The sequence below is a fragment of the Muntiacus reevesi genome, chromosome 8 (genome assembly GCF_963930625.1).
Source record: "Muntiacus reevesi chromosome 8, mMunRee1.1, whole genome shotgun sequence".
In the NCBI taxonomy this organism is placed as follows: Eukaryota; Metazoa; Chordata; class Mammalia; order Artiodactyla; family Cervidae; genus Muntiacus; species Muntiacus reevesi.
Genome location: NC_089256.1, coordinates 17080634 through 17098822, shown reverse-complemented (window position 1 = coordinate 17098822; position 18189 = coordinate 17080634). Strand labels below are relative to the sequence as shown.

General features: G+C 36.5%; 1 protein-coding gene across 1 annotated transcript in view; it reads left to right on the top strand.

Moving 5' to 3' along the window:
- The window catches only part of DNAJC13 (DnaJ heat shock protein family (Hsp40) member C13), a 150492-nt gene that overhangs the window by 42551 nt on the left and 89752 nt on the right, over window positions 1-18189 (top strand). The window contains exons 3-15 of the mRNA XM_065942343.1: window positions 304-379; window positions 1171-1320; window positions 1739-1780; window positions 8543-8743; window positions 11258-11464; window positions 11556-11651; window positions 12014-12105; window positions 13587-13753; window positions 13862-13941; window positions 14024-14193; window positions 14656-14755; window positions 17153-17260; window positions 17841-17996. Coding sequence (XP_065798415.1) covers window positions 304-379; window positions 1171-1320; window positions 1739-1780; window positions 8543-8743; window positions 11258-11464; window positions 11556-11651; window positions 12014-12105; window positions 13587-13753; window positions 13862-13941; window positions 14024-14193; window positions 14656-14755; window positions 17153-17260; window positions 17841-17996 — 1645 coding nt within the window. The remainder of the gene's footprint in view (window positions 1-303; window positions 380-1170; window positions 1321-1738; window positions 1781-8542; window positions 8744-11257; window positions 11465-11555; window positions 11652-12013; window positions 12106-13586; window positions 13754-13861; window positions 13942-14023; window positions 14194-14655; window positions 14756-17152; window positions 17261-17840; window positions 17997-18189) is intronic.

Here is an 18189-nt window from a genome sequence, read left to right as displayed (position 1 = left end):
GCATCATCTGGCAGTTTTTTGCTTAACTTCATATATACTAACAACAAAGATTGGTTTCATAGGTTTTACTTTTCTACTTAAGGATCTTATTGTTTCACAGTAGATTGAGTGATGGGTAGATTTTTATATCAGTGACATTTCAGAACATTAAAAATGTGAGAATATTAAACCAAGCTATATTTAATCACATTAAATCAACTAACACTTCTATTTATTTATTGAGCTGTTCCTTTTGTGTTATATGTATTTTCTTATAAAATGTTTCCTTTAAGACTGAATTTAAGTACTTGATTTCCTTTGTAGGTATAAGCGTGTCTTTTCAGTTGGAACCCATGCGATTACTACATATAATCCCAATACCTTAGAAGTAACAAATCAGGTAATAATTTTAGAAGCTATTCGGTGTATGAACTCCACTTGAATTTTAAAAACCAATGCTCCCTAGCCTGAAATCAGGCCAGGAAGGATAGAAATGTCAAATTTGAAAAAGATTAATATGCTTATATAATGCTCAGTAATCAGGAGCAAACATAAATAAATAAAGGGAGCATATGTGTGCATATTTCTAGGCTCTAAGGGGTATAAGTTTCTACTGTTACTTTGATCATAACCATCATTTTAATGTAAAATTTGTAGATTCTTTATAATTTTAAGGACAATATTGTTACTGTAATACAGATACATATAAGTCATAAGTGCATTGGTTAGAAAATGTTTGTCATAAGGTTTCTGTTTATAAAGGCAAGACTAAACTGAATACAGGTAAACAAACACTTAAAAATATTCTAGTTTAAGTACAAATTAGGCATGTTTTACAGATTCCTCTTTTTGTTGCTATTTTTAAAGGTTTGTAGATAATCATAAAATATTATTCCTCAGTTCTTTTCATATCTGTGTATTTTAATTGCTTTGGATTGATCAATCATTAATCAATCAGGCATTGAAATTGGAAAGCAGAACTTTTTTATTATTGTCTCTGATAACTAAAAACTTTTTAGTTTGTTTTATAGAGTTACTGTAAAACAAAACGTTTTCTAGATCTCAGTACTGTTTTGTAAAATTTTTTCATTTAATCAGTGATTTGAAATTAAAATAGTAAAAATAAGTGTTGCATTTCACCACAGTGTAGCACCAGTTGAATGATTTCCTTTTTTTTCTTTTTTTTGTTAGTGGCCTTATGGAGACATTTGCAGCATCAGTCCTGTAGGAAAAGGACAAGGAACAGAGTTCAACCTCACATTTCGTAAAGGGAGTGGAAAAAAGTCAGAAACGTTAAAATTTTCTACAGAGCACAGAACAGAACTTCTTACAGAAGCATTGGTGAGAACTGTTTCATGTTAATACACTAAATTCCCCTCTTCTCTTTTTTAATGAGTTAAAGTACAGATATTAATGTTCTGAGCCCTTTTCCCACTTATTAACCCTTAATTGACACTGTGAAACTTTTACTTTTTTCTTACTAAGAGGCTGGATAGTCCTTTAGGTTTGATAGCTTTTTTAAGTCTTTTTAAATGCATTATATAGAACAAAGCAGTTGTATGTTTAATCTACCCTGTTTTTCAATAAAATTTCACACACTATTTATTGAATCTCTTTAAACTGTAACTTTAACAACCTTTTTTAACATCAGGATTACCAAGTTGGGATTTCACTTACTTTGGATAGAAAGTACTGAACTGAGAGTCTCTCTTAATAAGTCTGTTGTTATAAACTATGTTTTTTATGTCTTCTCTTTCAGAGATTTAGAACTGATTTTTCAGAAGGAAAAATCACAGGAAGGGCAAGTATTTATAACATTTATTAATACCTTTTTTGGTTTATCAGTGTTGCACTTTAGAAATCCTTGCATAAACTGTGTATTCCCTTTGTGGCAAAGCTAAAGAAAATGAAACATAATTTTAATGTCTCCTGATATCATGTGATAGATAAATGTAGTTTAACAGGAAACTCAAATATGAGAAATTAGACTTATGACTTAATGCCAAGAGTTAGAAAACAATCTTCAGGCAGAACTAAATATTAAAAACAAGGCTTCATTCAGGAAGTCTTTATTCTGTGTTCTTAACAGCAACAGAAGCTTCACACTGCTGATAATACTTTTTAGAACATACAATTGTTGTTTGTTGTACAAGATTCTTACTTTAGAAGGATTAAACTTGTAAGAAAGTTTATGTATTGAAACTGTCTCATTGTATGTTCTCGCCCTAAATCTGGGGGCTTCCCAGCTGGCTCAGTCACCTACCAGTGCAGGAGACGTGGGTTCAGTGCCTGAGTCAGGAAGATCCCCGGGAGGAGAAAATGGCAACCCACTCCAGTACTCTTGCCTGGAAAATCCCATGGACAGAGCAGCCTACCAGGCTACAGTCCACAGGATCACAAAAAGTCCTGCATGACTGAGAGACTGATCATGCTCGCACTCACTGGGTCTTGCCGATAATGAAGGTTTGCATGGTGCAATGACAGCTTTCTGGAAGTAATTATTGCTTATTAGAGTCTTAACTTTTCCAGGCCTTCTCTAGACATGTTATAGCAGCATTTAAAGTAAATCTGAGTCTTCTGGGGAGGGGAAATGGGCGCTGATGCTTTTCTTTCAGTCCCTTAAAATATGGAATTTCTTTCCATGACAAGGTATTGCTTATATAATAGGGGTGGGGGATCCAGAGTAATGAGTAAATTCATAGCACTGTCCAGAACTCTAGCTTCTGGCAAAAGGCAGGACCTGAATTCTAATATGCTGGCAGTACCATTCCCTTGTTTTTTAAAAGCCCTCATCCTTTCTGTGGGTATTCTGTTTTGTGTTTTAGTATCTGAGAAGCCTCACTGATCTCAACTCAAGCAAATGGTTGGTTGCCAGGAGCCATTTAAAGTAGCTTAATGGTTTTTGGTGAGCTCCTTGCTACTTATACATGATAAGCCACAATCACATTTCTATAAATCATAATTTAGTACACTTACTTTAATTATGTTAGGTGAGTTTTCTGTATAGCTCATCTATTTGGAAAACAACTGCTCCCTAAAGTATATTTATAGATTTTGTTATAAGTTCCCTTTTATATATGTTAACTTCAGCAACTTAATATTTTTCAAACTTTTTGGTGGAAACAGTATCCCTAGAAAATAGCCCGAAGGGCAGCAGTTTTATATAAGTTGAATTTGGTCTTAGACTTTCCATTGCTCCTAGATACACTCTTAAATCAGGTTCTCTTAAGACTGTCTTGGCCACCACAATCCTGAAGGACAATGATTTGTTTTCTTGGCAAATCTCACTGCTTTACAGTTGATTACCTTCTGAAAGAATGGAGAATATCCTGCAGAGTGGGCTGAGACATGTAAACCAGCATAGTTGGGAAAAGCACCTACTTTTGTGGCCTCCCTTCCCACGAAATTTTGTGACCCACTTCTGCTGGAAAGGTGTGGTACTGCTCCATCCTTCAGTTCAGAATCAAGGCTTTAAATATATTCTTGGGTTAATGCAGGCCCTTTAGTCTTTCTGCAGAATTCCTTTTATGAAACTGTCATGTGCATGATGCCACAGCTCAGTAATGCTGAGGGGATTGATGGATATGATTCTGTGAACCACATTGCTGGATTTAATGTTGGGAGGTGGAGGTATTTAGTATCTAATGTCTTACTCTCTTTTCTGAACACGTGCAAGAGAATTTCTCTGCCATTTTAGTATTAGAAGTAGTTGTATTTTTGAGCAGCAACCAGCTTATTTTTACCTCAAGAATCATGTAACTGACCATGCATTCCACTTCATATTGATGGGTAGAGAACTTTATGGAGTTTTTGGGTCAACAAGGGAATGTTCATTTCACATCTGACATTTTGTTATCCTGTTTTCTCTTGGCCTCATTTTGCCTTTATTTTCAGTTTTTCTGTACAGATCATTTTGCTTATCAGCCTCAACTAAATGTTTTTTTCTAAGAATAAAACTGGGGAGTAAGTGGATATTCACCCTTGTAATTATTTCTGATACTAAGTTCTTTAATTTATAAAGGAATGTTATCTAAATAGAGTTTCCCAGACAGTGCTAGTGGTAAAAAACTGCTTGCCAATGTAGGAGACATAGGAGATGTGGGTTAGATTCCTGGATTGGGAAGACCACTAGAGAGGGAAATGGCAACCTACTCCAGTATTCTGGCCTTGAGAACCCCACTGATAGAGGAGCCTGTCAGGCTCCAGTTGATGAGGTAGCAAAGAGTCAAACACAACTAGCACCAGTTATCTAAGTCAAATTTTACTTGCTAATGTGATCAAACTTCTAAAGATGACTTCCCAGTGGTGTGTATTTAGAAAAGCCTACAGTCAAACTGAGGCTTCAGCTTTTTTGTGTGTATATAAAAAAAAAATCTACATCACTTCATGACAAATAGAAGGTGAAAAAATAGAAGTGGTGACAGATTTTATTTTCTTGGGCTCTAAAATCACTGTAGGCGATGACTTGTGCAGTGAAATTAAAAAGATGCTTGTTCCTTGTAAGGAAATCTTTAACAAACCTAGAATGCATATTGTAAAGCAGAGACGTCACTTTGCCAACAAAGGTCCATATAGCCAAAGCTGTGGTTTTTCCAGTAGTCATGTAGGGAGGTGAGAGTTTGACCATAGCAAAGGCTGAGCACTGAAGAACAGATGCTTTTGTATTATGATGCTGGAGAAAACTCTTGAGAGTGCCTTGGACAGCAAGATCAAATCAGTCAATCCTAAAGGAAATCAACCCTGAATATTGGAATATTGGAAAGACTGATGCTGAATCTCTAATACTTTGGCCACCTGATGTGAAGAGTGGACTCATTGGAAAAGACCTTGATGCTGGAGAAGATTGAAGGCAAGAGGAGAAGGGAGCAGCTGAGCCTGAGATGGTTAGATAGCATCACCAACTCAGTGGATATGAATTTGAACAAACTCCAGGAGATAGTGGAGGACAGAGAAGCCTGACTTGCTGCAGTCCCTGGGGTCGCAGAGTCAGACACGACTGAGCAACTGAACAACAACAAGAAAAATATCTACATTGATTTATTGAACTAGCTTGGGTTGTTTAAATTAAATACCCTAACAGCCCTGAAATGTCACTTATCTCTTTACTGTATCTAACTTGATTAAAAGAATCCATCAACAAAAGTTGAAATATTTTCTCCAGTGGAACTCCTTCAAAGTAACTTCTATTTAATTTCCCTTAAGATTTGCATGCAGGTGACTTAAAACTGTTTCACAGTTCAAACCTTTGTTAATTTTAAAAGGATATCCTGTCTTTTCATACTGTTCATGGGGTTCTTAAGGCAAGAATACTGAAGTGGTTTGTCATTCCCTTCTCCAGTGAACCACATTCTGTTAGAATGAACAGTATGAAAAGGCAAAAAGATAGGACACTGAAAGATGAACTCCACAGGTCTGTAGGTGTCTAATATGCTACTGGAGATCAGTGGAGAAATAACTCCAGAAAGAATGAAGGGATGGAGTTAAAGCAAAAACAACACCCAGTCGTGGATGGGACAGGTGATAGAAGCAAGATCCGATGCTGTAAAGAGCAATATTGCATAGGAACCTGGAATGTTAGGTTCATGAATCAAGGCAAATTGGAAGTGCTCAAACAGGAGATAACAAGAGTGAACATCAGCTTTCTAGAAATCAGCGAACTAAGATGGATTGGAATGGGTGAATTTAACTCAGATGACGTTTATATCTACTACTATGGGCAGGAATCCCTTAGAAGAAATGGAGTAGCCATCATGGTCAACAAAGGAGTCCGAAATGCAGTACTTGGATGCAATCTCAAAAACGACAGAATGATCTCTGTTCATTTCCATGGCAAACCATTCAATATCATGGTAATCCAAGTCTATGCCCTGACCAGTAACACTGAAGAAGCTGAAGTAGAATGGTTTTATGAAGACCTACAAGACCTTTTAGAACTAACACCCAAAAAAGATATCCTTTTCATAATAGGGGACTGGAATGCAAAAGTAAGAAGTCAAGAAACACCTGGAGTAACAGGCAAATCTGGCCTTGGAATACAGAATGAAGCAGGGCAAAAGCTAATAGAGTTTTGCCAAGAGAATGCACTGGTCATAGCAAACACCCTCTTGCAACAACACAAGAGAAGACTCTACACATGGACATCACCAGATGGCCAACACCAAAATCAGATTGATTATATTCTTTGCAGCCAAAGATGGAGACGCTCTATATAGTCAGTAAAGACAAGATCAGGAGCTGACTGTGGCTCAGATCATGAACTCCTTATAGCCAAATTCAGACTTAAACTGAAGAAAGTGGGAAAACCACTAGACCATTCAGGTATGACCTAAATCAAATCCCTTATGACTATACAGTGGAAGTGAGAAATAGATTTAAGGGACTAGATGATGAACTATGGACGGAGGTTCATGACTTTGTACAGGAGACAGGAATCAAGACCATCCCCACGAAACAGAAATGCAAAAAGGTAAAATGGCTGTCGGAGGAGGCCTTACAAATAGCTGTGAAAAGAAGAGAAGTGAAAAGCAAAGGATATACCCATTTAAATGCAGAGTTCCCAGGAATAGCACGGAGAGACTAGAAAGCCTTCCTCAGTGATCACTGCAAAGAAATAGGGGAAAACAATAGAATGGGAAAGACTAGAGATCTTTTCAAGAAAATTAGAGATACCAAGGGAACATTTCATGCAAAGATGGTCTCAATAAAGGACAGAGATGGTATGGACCTAACAGAAGCAGAACATATTAAGAAGAGGTGGCAAGAATACACAGAACTGTACAAAAAAGATCTTCACTACCCAGATAATCATGATGGTGTAATCACTCACACTCATCTAGAGTCAGGCATCCTGGAATGTGAAGTCAAGTGGGCCTTAGGAAGCATCACTACGAACAAAGCTAGTGGAGGTGATGGAATTCCAGTTGAGCTATTTCAAATCCTAAAAGATGATGCTGTGAAAGTGCTGCATTCAATATACCAGCAAATTTGGAAAACCCAGCAGTGACCACAGGACTGGAAAATATCAGTTTTCATTCCAATCCCAAAGGCAATGCCAAAGAATGCTCAAACTACTGCACGATTGCACTCATCTCACACGCTAGTAAAGTAATGCTCAAAATTCTCCAAGCCAGGCTTCTTCAATTCGTGAACCATGAAATTCCAGATGTTCAAGCAGGTTTTAGAAAAGGCAGGGGAACCAGAGATCAAACTGGATCATCGAAAAAGCAAGGGAGTTCCAGAGAAACATCTATTTCTGCTTTATTGACTATGCCAAAGCCTTTGACTGTGTAGATCACAATAAACTGTGGAAAATTCTGAAGGAGATGGGAATACTAAACCTCCTGACCTGCCTCTTGAGAAACCTGTATTCAGGTCAGGAAGCAACAGTTAGAACTGTACATGGAACAACAGACTGATTCCAAATAGGAAAAGGAGTACATCAAGGCTGATATTGTCACCCTGCTTATGTAACTTATATGCAGAGTACATCATGAGAAATGTGGGCTGGAAGAAGCACAAGCTGGAATCAAGATTGCCAGGAGAAATATCAATAACCTCAGATATGCAGATGACACCACCCTTATGGCAGAAAGTGAAGAAGAACTAAAGAACCTCTTGATGAAAGTGAAAGAGGAGTGTGAATAAGTTGGCTTAAAGCTCAACATTCAGAAAACTAAGATCATGACATCTGGTGCCATCACTTCATGGGAAATAGATGGGAAAACCATGGAAACAGTGGCTGACTTTATTTTTGGGGGGCTCCAAGATCACTGCAGATGTTGATTGCAGCCATGAAATTAAAAGACGCTTATTCCTTGGAAGGAAAGTTATGACCAACCTAGACAGCACGTTAAAAGCAGAGACATTACTTTGTCAACCAAGGTCCGTCTAGTCAAGGCTATGGTTTTTCCAGTGGTCATGTATGAATGTGAGAGTTGGACTATAAAGAAAGCTGAGCACCAAATAATTGATGCTTTTGAACTGTGGTGTTGGAGAAGACTCTTGAGAGTCCCTTGGACTGCAAGGAGATCCAGTCAGTCCATCCTAAAGAAGATCAGTCCTGGGTGTTCATTGGAGGGCCTGATGAAGCTGAAACTCCAGTCCTTGGCCACCTGATACGAAGAGCTGACTCAGTTGAAAAGACCCTGATGTTGGGAAGGATTGAGGGCAGGAGGAGAAGGGGACAACAGAGGATTAGATGGTTGGATGGCATCACCAAATCAATGGACATGGGTTTGGGTAGACTCCTGCAGTTGATGATGGACATGGAGGCCTGGTGTGCTGCGGTCTATGGGGTCTCAAAGAGTAGGACATGACTGAACAGCTCAACTGATACTGATACTGTCTTTAGTTAGCCTAAACATATTTAATTGAATAAACATAAACCTCCAAATGACCAAAGTAAAAATGTCTTTAGCAATTTGGATAGTAGCTCTAAATATTTATAATATTTAGACTTTTTATTTTTTGTTGTTTTTTTCTGCAATGAGTGATACATTAAATGTAATGGTGTTTTATGGTAACCTTAATATGAATTTAAAAGTATTATTATTTTTCTCTGTAGAGATATAACTGCTATAAGCATCACTGGAGTGATACAAGAAAACCTGTCATTTTGGAAGTAACACCAGGAGGCTTTGACCAAATTAACCCTGCAACAAACAGAGTCCTCTGTTCCTATGACTATAGAAATATTGAAGGCTTTGTAGATCTCTCTGATTATCAAGGAGGGTTTTGTATACTTTATGGAGGATTTAGTAGATTGGTAAGTAGTGTTTTTAAAAAGTTATTTTAAAAGAGACATGACTATTTGAAGGAAAGCTGAGTTTTTACACTTAATTTTGAAATTTCCTTTGAGTCCTCTGGAAGGAAGTATGGTATTTTTAGTGCAGGTTTTGGTATCAGAGAGACATCAGCTTGAATTTCAATTTGCAGCTCTCTAAAATGTGGAGAATAATATGTGTATGTCTTAGGTTTTTGTTTTTATTTTTTTGATCAAATGAGATAGATACTTTATGTAAAATGCTTAGCACAGTATGTAGGTTAATGTTAAATAAACTGATTACAGTTTTATTTTCATTAGTATTAATGTCTTACTTGAAAATTTCTAAACTTTCTTTGAAAAAGTTATGTTAAAATGTCTTTTTTTATAGTCTTCTTTCCTTTGTCCAGCTATTTGTAATCTGAAATCTGACTAGGCTTTGAAACTTCAAATTTGGAGTTCATCGCATGTTTTTGTCTTGAAATTCTGAGTTACATGTAAATTTGGGGGCACAGTAGAAACCCCTTAAGGTGCTGAGACCCTGTTAATTGGCAGTAGAAACAGAGCTTTAAATTATGACCATTTTTTTAATAAGAAACATCTGCCTTTCTTGATTAAATCCTATACCTCAAAGATGAGCATTAGATTATCCAAATGGAAAGGCTCAGCTGAACTTACTCTGAGTCCTTTCTCTTGAGATTTTAAATCCTGTAGCTATGTTAATATCCTGGGAATACTACTCCCAAGATTTAGTGTTCTGTAGACAAATTTTCCATCCCTGAATAGCAGAAACAGGGCAAGTCTTTTGGATATACAAGATGTTAAGTGTAGCAAAAAGAAAAGAGAATGATGGATGGGGTGAACGATCTGATTTAGAAAACATGTTAGCTTCTTCAGAGTTTTAGGCCTTGTCCCATTCTCACTCTACCCAGATAATGGGTACCATCCTAGTGTCCCTCATATAGGAATGTGCCTGTAGACGTTTTGTTATCGCTCAATCTAGACCCAAAAGATGAATGATCCAAGAGAAAATTAGTTCCTTTTCCTACCCTGAAGCAGCCTAAAACCTCCTGTCATGGTCCTGCCCAGAGGTTTGTCTCTTCCCTGGGTGGTAGAAGTTTATAATGATTAACCTCTTGGTGGAAAACATATCTAATTATAGTAATATGGCTTCACAGATCTTAACAGAATCACATTAATTCATCAAGTCTTCCAATGCATAAGGTAAACAATAAGGATAAGAATTGTGACAGTCCTCAACTACCAACATGTTTTATTGCTTGTTGGCATCAAGCAGTTTTAATTTAATTTTTTTCACATATGTTACTTTTATTAAATGATAGGTGATGTCAGACTTGGTAACCTTAATGTATAGGTCCATGGGTATAACTTGGCTTCACTTTGTAATCACCTAGAGAGTTTTTTTAAGCCCACTGTGCCTTTGGCTCACTTTCTGAAGATACTGATTCAATTAATATAATGGGAGGCCTAGCAATGGCAATTTTTAAAACTCCATAATGGAGCTGAACATTCAGGCAAGTTTGGGAACACGTTTATTCATAGCATTGTATGTTGCAGCGTGCCTCAGACTTGAAGGTGCATACAAATCAGCTGGGGCATCTTGTTCAGTCTCAGATTTTGATTCCATAGGATTGAGGTTGGAACTGAGATGCTATACATCTAACAGGCTCACAGGTGATGCTGACTTTACTGGTCCTTGGACCACCATTTGAGTTGTAGGAGGCTAAGCATACTATCTGCCTTTTAAAAAACACTAGCTAAAATAAGTCAGTTCACTATAGGTATGAGACCATGACAGATTCATTCAAGAAACTGATACCTTCTGCATCCATAGTGACTGAGATAAGCTGTTGGAAATGAAATCAGGTTTTAAAACATGATCTGATCCAGTGTTTCTCAACAGGGTAGTTCATGGCATTCTGGGCAGGACAGGTCTTTCTTGTGGGATTCTCCTATCCTGCCCTTCACAGCATTTTTGGCCTCCAGGTACCACATTCAAGTAGCCAAACCTTATCCTTAATACACTCTGGAGATTGGTTTGTAATATTCATAGGCCAGTGGCTTGGTGACCATTTAAGCATTTTTCAAGGTAATCTTGCAAGAAAGCACATTGTATAAAAACAGGTGAAGTCAGAGCTACCTTAGTTGAAACTGGAATTCTGTCCACTGTAGTACCCAGCACCTCCACTGGACTTGGCTGGGGTTCCTGGGGCCTCTTTTGGAACCCCAGAGTGGTATTTTCCACACAGGGATGAGAACCAGACTCTGAGAATTTATGAGATAGTTTCTTTTCAGTGATTATTTTCAAGGCTTTATATTTCAGACTTTGATTTTAATTTAATAATCACCCACAACATACTGCTTATTTACTTCTGATAAGATCTACCCTTTTTTCTCCTAGAATTTCTCTTTCAGGCACTTTCCTATGAGTTGATTCACTATGGTCATACTTTAATTTTTTCAACCCTAACATTTTAAATTTCAAAATTTATGCAGCATTTATTTGCATCAGAGCAAAGAGAAGAAATTATCAAAAGTGCAATAGATCATGCTGGCAACTATATAGGTATTTCATTGCGGATCAGAAAAGAACCTTTAGAATTTGAGCAATATTTGAATCTTCGATTTGGCAAATACAGCACTGATGAATCCATCACATCTTTAGCAGAGTTTATAGTCCAGAAGATATCACCTAGACATTCGGTAAGCTCCTATGTTAAAAGTAAAAATTTGTTCATCTGATTTTGACATTTTTCTTCAATAATTTTTTAATATATGTCAATTTTGTTTGAAGGAACCTGTGAAAAGAATTCTAGCGCTTACAGAAACATGTTTAGTAGAACGTGATCCAGCAACCTATAATATTGCAACATTGAAGCCCTTAGGAGAAGTAAGTTTCAGTTACTAGTTTAAATGAGATTTCTTCCTGTTGATATATTAGAATCATTTTCTTTCTGTTTTAATATTTTTTATGCCTAAAGAATAGGAAACAATCTGTATTTAATTTTTCATTGTATTCATTGATCTTAGAACAATGAATATTGCAATATTTGTTTTTCAAGTATATAATGAAAACTTTATTAAGTATTATATGAAAATTTGAATGAGACTTTTAAGCAGCTCTTAAATTCTGATATTATAAGCAAGTTACGTTTTTAAGCCTTGACTTTTGTCAACTAAATGATGTGTAGTTTTCTAATGGAATACCATAAAATTAACATCTTTCATGGAACTGTTTCTTGTGTTCCTTAGGTGTTTGCGTTGGTTTGTGACTCAGAAAATCCACAGCTTTTTACCATTGAATTTATAAAAGGCCAAATACGGAAATACTCCTCAACAGAGAGGTATTTTTTTTTAATTCATCTGGTTTTTGAGATCTTAGTATGTGCAAGGCAGAGTGCTTCATCAAAGAGGAAAAACAAAGATAAATTTTATCTAGAACTTTAAAATTATGATGCAGGAAAAGACAACTTTATTTTGTTGCATATTTAAAATAGCCGTCATTTAGTTTTCAAATTTCTAAGAGTATAAAAATGGTTACTTGGTATTAAATCAAAGGATGGAAAATAAAGTATGTTTCTGAAACTTACACTTTTTAAGTATTTAAAAATAATACCTTTCACTTTCATTCTTAAATTGTTTGAATAATGATAGCCAGTTCCTTTGATAAAAATACACTCAGTGCAGCTAACACCACATGGTAAAACAACTGAACCTGTGTGCAGGTTTTGTGTGGGTGTGTTTTAAACTCCTTGAGGTGAATACAAAGGAAGGTAGTCACTGGAGCATATGGTAAGAGTTTGTTGAGTTTTATAAGATATAAGAAACTGCCAAACTGTATTCCTAAAGTGACTCTACCATTGTGCATTCCAACCAGCAGTGAATGAGAGTTCCTGTCGCTCCACATCCTTATCAGCGTTTGGTGGTGTCAGTATTTCAGATTTGGCCATTCTAACACTAATGTTGTGGTATCTTGTTCTAATTAGCATTTTCCTGATGTTATATGATGTAAAGCGTCATAAAGGACTTTGGATCATTTTTTTTTCCTTTTTTTTTTCCACTTTAATTTTGTTTTGGGGTATAGCTAGTTAACAAAGTTGTGATTGTTTCAGGTGGACAGCAAAGGGACTCAGCCATACATATACATGTATCCATTCTCCCCCAAACCCTCCTCCCACCGGGCTGCAGGATTGCTTTTTTATTGGGTTATTCTTTTTATTGTTGAATTTTAAGAGTTCTTAGTGTATTTTGGGTAATGGTCATTTATCAGATATGTCTTCTGTAAATATTTACTCCCAGCTTGTGGCTTGTCTGTCTTTTTAGTCTCTTGATGAAGTTTCTTGAATAAGTAAAACTGTAGAGAAAGAAGCAGATAAATGGTTGCCTGGGGTTAGGGAGTTTTTTGCAAATGGGCACAAGGAAACTTTTTGGGGTGATGGAAATGTATAAAAACTGGATTCTGGTAATGATTGTACAGTTGTATAAATCTATGAAACATCACCAGACTCTACATTTTAATTGAATGACTTTTGTGATTTGTAAGTTATCTCTCAGTAAAACTGTTAGAGATAATCTTAAAATCAGAAAACAAGAGGAAAACGTTAACAGTCCATTCCTATAGTAGCTTGTACATGATATGAAAGAGGAAAGTGAAGGACTAGTATTGGAATGTCAGGTTCTCTCCTGCCACTTCTCTTTAGGACTTCCCTTGTACCCAGGGTGCCCCCCTGAGCAGGTTACCTTCTAAAGGGCCTATGCTGCTTTCTAAATGAAAATCTCCCTAGATTATCAATCCTAAAACATTTTTATTTTTAACTTTGCTTAGAGATTCCTTATTAGCAAGTTTGCTGGATGGAGTAAGAGCCTCTGGTAACAGAGATGTTTGTGTGAAAATGACATCAACTCATAAAGGTCAGCGATGGGGGTTACTCAGTATGCCTGTCGATGAGGAGGTAGAGAGCCTTCATCTCAGATTCTTGGCTACACCTCCAAGTAAGTATTGATTTAACTATAATTTCGTTTCCAGCCATCTGCTTAACAATAAGTAAGAAATAACAGTGCAGACCTCTAAATCGTTTTGAATCATTCATTTCCTTACAGATGGCAACTTTGCAGATGCTGTATTCAGGTTCAACGCTAACATTTCATATAGTGGAGTTCTGCATGCAGTGACACAGGATGTAAGATAAATTGTATCATAATTTGTTCATTGTCATTAATTTTTGGTATAGAAACTTTTTTGAAATACTCTTCCTCACCTAGGGTCTCTTCTCAGAAAACAAAGAAAAGCTGATCAATAATGCCATAACGGCATTATTGTCCCAAGAAGGGGATGTTGTTGCTTCAAATGCAGAACTTGAGAGTCAGTTCCAGGCTGTGAGGAGGCTTGTGGCTTCCAAAGCTGGTTTTCTAGCTTTTACTCAGCTTCCAAAGTAAGTTGCCTTAATTTTTTTTTTTTTAATGAGAATTTGAAAAACTCAAAATAGCAAATAATCAACAAATTTACCTCTTTATATCTGATTAAACTTGTTACTTTTTAATATGGTAATATAATAGTTTCTATTCATGAGATATAAAAAAGCAAGATGAATGAATGGAAATGATATTGCTGACTCTTACTTATACATTCACCCATGATATTACTGACTCTTGTTTTAGTGAATTTGAATGGGAAGTTCAGATTCAAGCCTTTTAGCTTTAATCAACCTTCAACCCCCTCACCAAAGGAAAAAAATTATGAAAACTGTTATGTTCTAGATATGGGATTCAGAATATGTAATTGCTGTAGTAATGTAGTAGAAACTTAAAATAGCTTACAGTGTTATGTTTTTATAATAAAATAATAGAATAATGCTCTGGTGTTGCTACTGTATGCTGTTGTTTTGTTCCATGAGGTTTCGGGAGCGTCTCGGAGTGAAGGTAGTAAAAGCACTCAAGAGGAGCAACAATGGAGTGATCCATGCAGCCGTTGATATGCTCTGTGCCCTCATGTGTGTGAGTACTGGTTTTTTCTCAAGGAAGCTGATTCTGAGTGACTGATGATTTAAATTTCCACAAACCTAGATTTTATTGTTTCAACTGAATTCAGTGTTTCTATATTTCCTAACTTGCTCTTACAGTCATTTGCTTATTCAAATAAGCATTTGTTTAGCACAGCCTATAAACTAGGCACTGTGCTGTTTACAAAAAGAAATACCAAGATGTTAAGACAAAATTAATTCCCTGAAATTGCTGGCAGTCTAGTAAGGTAGACATGTGTATAGAATTGTATACATAGTAGGGGCCATGGGATCCCTAAAAAGGAGCACTTGATTCTGGTTTTGTGATGAGAAGATAAAGAGTTCTAGGTTAGTCTTTATGGAATATGTTACACTTGATCTGAATCTTAAAGGGCAGGTAGATATTTTCTAGTTGTGAGAAGACTTTCCTAAGGAAGAATAATTAGCGTATGCAAAAGTTTATTTGGGAAGCGAAAAATAATTGAATATGACTGGATCATAACGTGTGAATGGGGGCACACAGGTTTAGGAGTACAGCTAGAGATATGTGCAGAGACCATCATAAAAACCTTTTGTATCAAGGAAGCTAGTTTTGTATGCTTTATAGTAAAGAAAACTGATTTTTTCAACAGAAGAGTGGTAACATGTCAGTTCTTGAATTTTAGAAAATTCATGGATGGTATGTGAAGTATAGATTAGAGGTCAAGTTAGAGGCATGGAGAGCAAGTTATCATGTAAGAAATGAAATGCTGAAGTAGGATGGACTAAAGAAGGCACATTTGAAAGCTGTTTGAGAGGTAAAACTCTAACTTGCTGACAGTTGTTGTAGGGAGAAAGCTGTAAAACTTTGACATTTTTGGTTTATTTCAATTTTGTGTAGAGTATACATTCCTTATAGTAAGTATTTTAGACAGGCTTAGTGGTATGCATTAAGCATAAGTAATCACTTGAATGTGTTAGTTGCTCTGTTGTGTCTGACTCTCTGTGACCCCATGGACTATAGTCCATCAGGCTCTGCCGTCCATGGGATTCTCCAGGCAAGAATACTGGAGTGGGTAGCCATTTCCTCCTTCAGGGGATCTTCCCCACCCAGAGGATGAACCCAGGCCTCCTGCATCGCAGGCGGATTCTTTACTGTCTGAGCCAGCAGGGAAGCCCTTGTATAAAACCTTGTATAAAATCACTTGTATAAAACCTTGCATTTATTCCCCAAAGTGGATTTTATCATCTTTATTAAAAGTAATTCCATTACAGAATTAGTGAAGGACTTCCCTGGTGATCTAGTGGTTAAGAATTCACTTGCCAATGCAGTGGACCCAATTCAATCCTTGGTAAGGGAAGATTCTGCTTAGCTGCCACAGGGCAGCCAAGTCTGTGCTCTACAGTTACTGAACCCCACACTCTCTGGAGCCTGCAAGCCACAACTACGGAAGTCCTTGCTCCCTCAAGCCAGTGCTCCACAGCAAGAGAAGCCACCATGATGAGAAGCCTGTGTACCACAAGTGGAAAGTAGCCCCCCACTTGCTACAACTAGAGAAAGCCTGTGCACAACAATGAAAGACCCAGATCAGACAAAAATACATAAATTAATTTTGAAAAGAATTAGTGGAGGTGGGAGGGGGGATCGCGATGGGGAATACATGTAAATCCATGGCTGATTCATGTCAATGTATGACAAAACCCACACAATATTGTAAAGTAATTAGCCTCCAACTAATAAAAATAAATGAAAAAAAAAAAGAATGAGTGGAAAAACTAGAACAAAACATAACAGTAGTGTGAAATAATTTTGCATGAATTATCTCATTTGAGCTTCATAATAGTCCAATAAGATTAGTATTTTTATTCCATCTTTATAGCTGAGGAAAATGAAACTGAGAGAGTTAAAATAATGTAACTGTCTAAGGTTGGCTGTAGTCAGTAGCAGAATTAGAATTTGATCTTTACTCCTAACTGTCGTGCTGGAATCCTTTTTATGCTCTTAGTTTATTCCAATTGTCAAAAGAGAATCATCTTGAGACAAGGAAGTATTTGCTGCTAATTTTAATACTTACTTTAAAATGCTAAGTTTATCATTTCAAATTTATATTATAAAATTGGGGGAGGCAGAATGGGTGTTAATTGCTTTTTAAGAGGGAGATCTATGACTTATTCTCTCAAAAGTACCCTGTGCGGTACTATCTATGCTTACTTGTTAGGCAAATTATCCACAGTCTCATCAGACCCAGGAGAAGTCATCACTTCTGCTGGCTTATCTTATCACAAGTTTCCTTTCTGCCTTAAATTTAAAGGATGTGGTTTTTAGTTCTTTTAGTGTTCAGTGAGTACTCTTTATAAATAACTTTTATGTGCTGCAACTGCTTATGAATTTATCACTGTTTTTAATCAATAGCCCATGCATGATGACTATGATTTAAGACAAGAACAGCTAAACAAAGCTTCTCTTCTCTCTTCAAAGAAGTTTCTGGAAAACTTACTGGAGAAATTTAATTCCCATGTGGTGAGTTAAAGTTAAGTTTGTCTTAATGAGTGATACCATACAGATTGAAGATGTTCTGGAAGTACAACATGGACAGTTTTTATTCTGGTTTGTTTTAAACTGTGGCTCTCATTTCAGTATTGGTTACAGTTCAGCTTGCTCACTTACTTATTTTATTACTGTAAAATAGTGTCTTAAGACTATCCTCAATCATTGGTTACCAGTTTTGGAGATGGGCAGTCTATAACACCTAAAAGGAATATGAACAGCCTGCCAGAGCTTTGCAGGTGTTATCCAAGATTGCCTTTTATACAAATATACACTAACATTAGTTGTACATGTTTGAGGAGTCTTGGTTAGTCTCTTGAAATCTGACTGAATTTTAACTTTTCTTTTTGAGATAAGATAAGCACTGGGTATACTACATTAGTAAAACAAGTACTGCTTCAAGTATACTTATGTTGAGAGCACTTTAAAATTCATGTTGGGAAATTAAATGTTTACCTCTAAGATAATAGGATAACAGAAAATCCCCATTATTAGCTGTGTTTTAAGTGAAGCTCTCTGTGCTAAGCCAAGGTAATGTGTTGCTTTGTTTCAGGATCATGGGACTGGTGCCCTAGTTATTAGTTCACTCTTGGACTTCCTTACTTTTGCCCTGTGTGCTCCATATAGTGAGACAACAGAAGGGCAGCAGTTTGATATGCTCTTGGAGATGGTAGCATCCAATGGAAGAACACTCTTTAAACTCTTTCAGGTGAGAGCTTACACTTTCATCAGGTAACAACTAATCCGAGAGAACCACTTTTCGGTCAGTTTGTTTTTAAAGTAATATATGTGTGCTTCTGTTGTAATCTAAATGAATATAGCCTAGTATGTTATCATATTAGAATATTTCACTGATTTCTTGGTGTTTCACATAGAACTCTATTGATGGCTCTTGATCAATA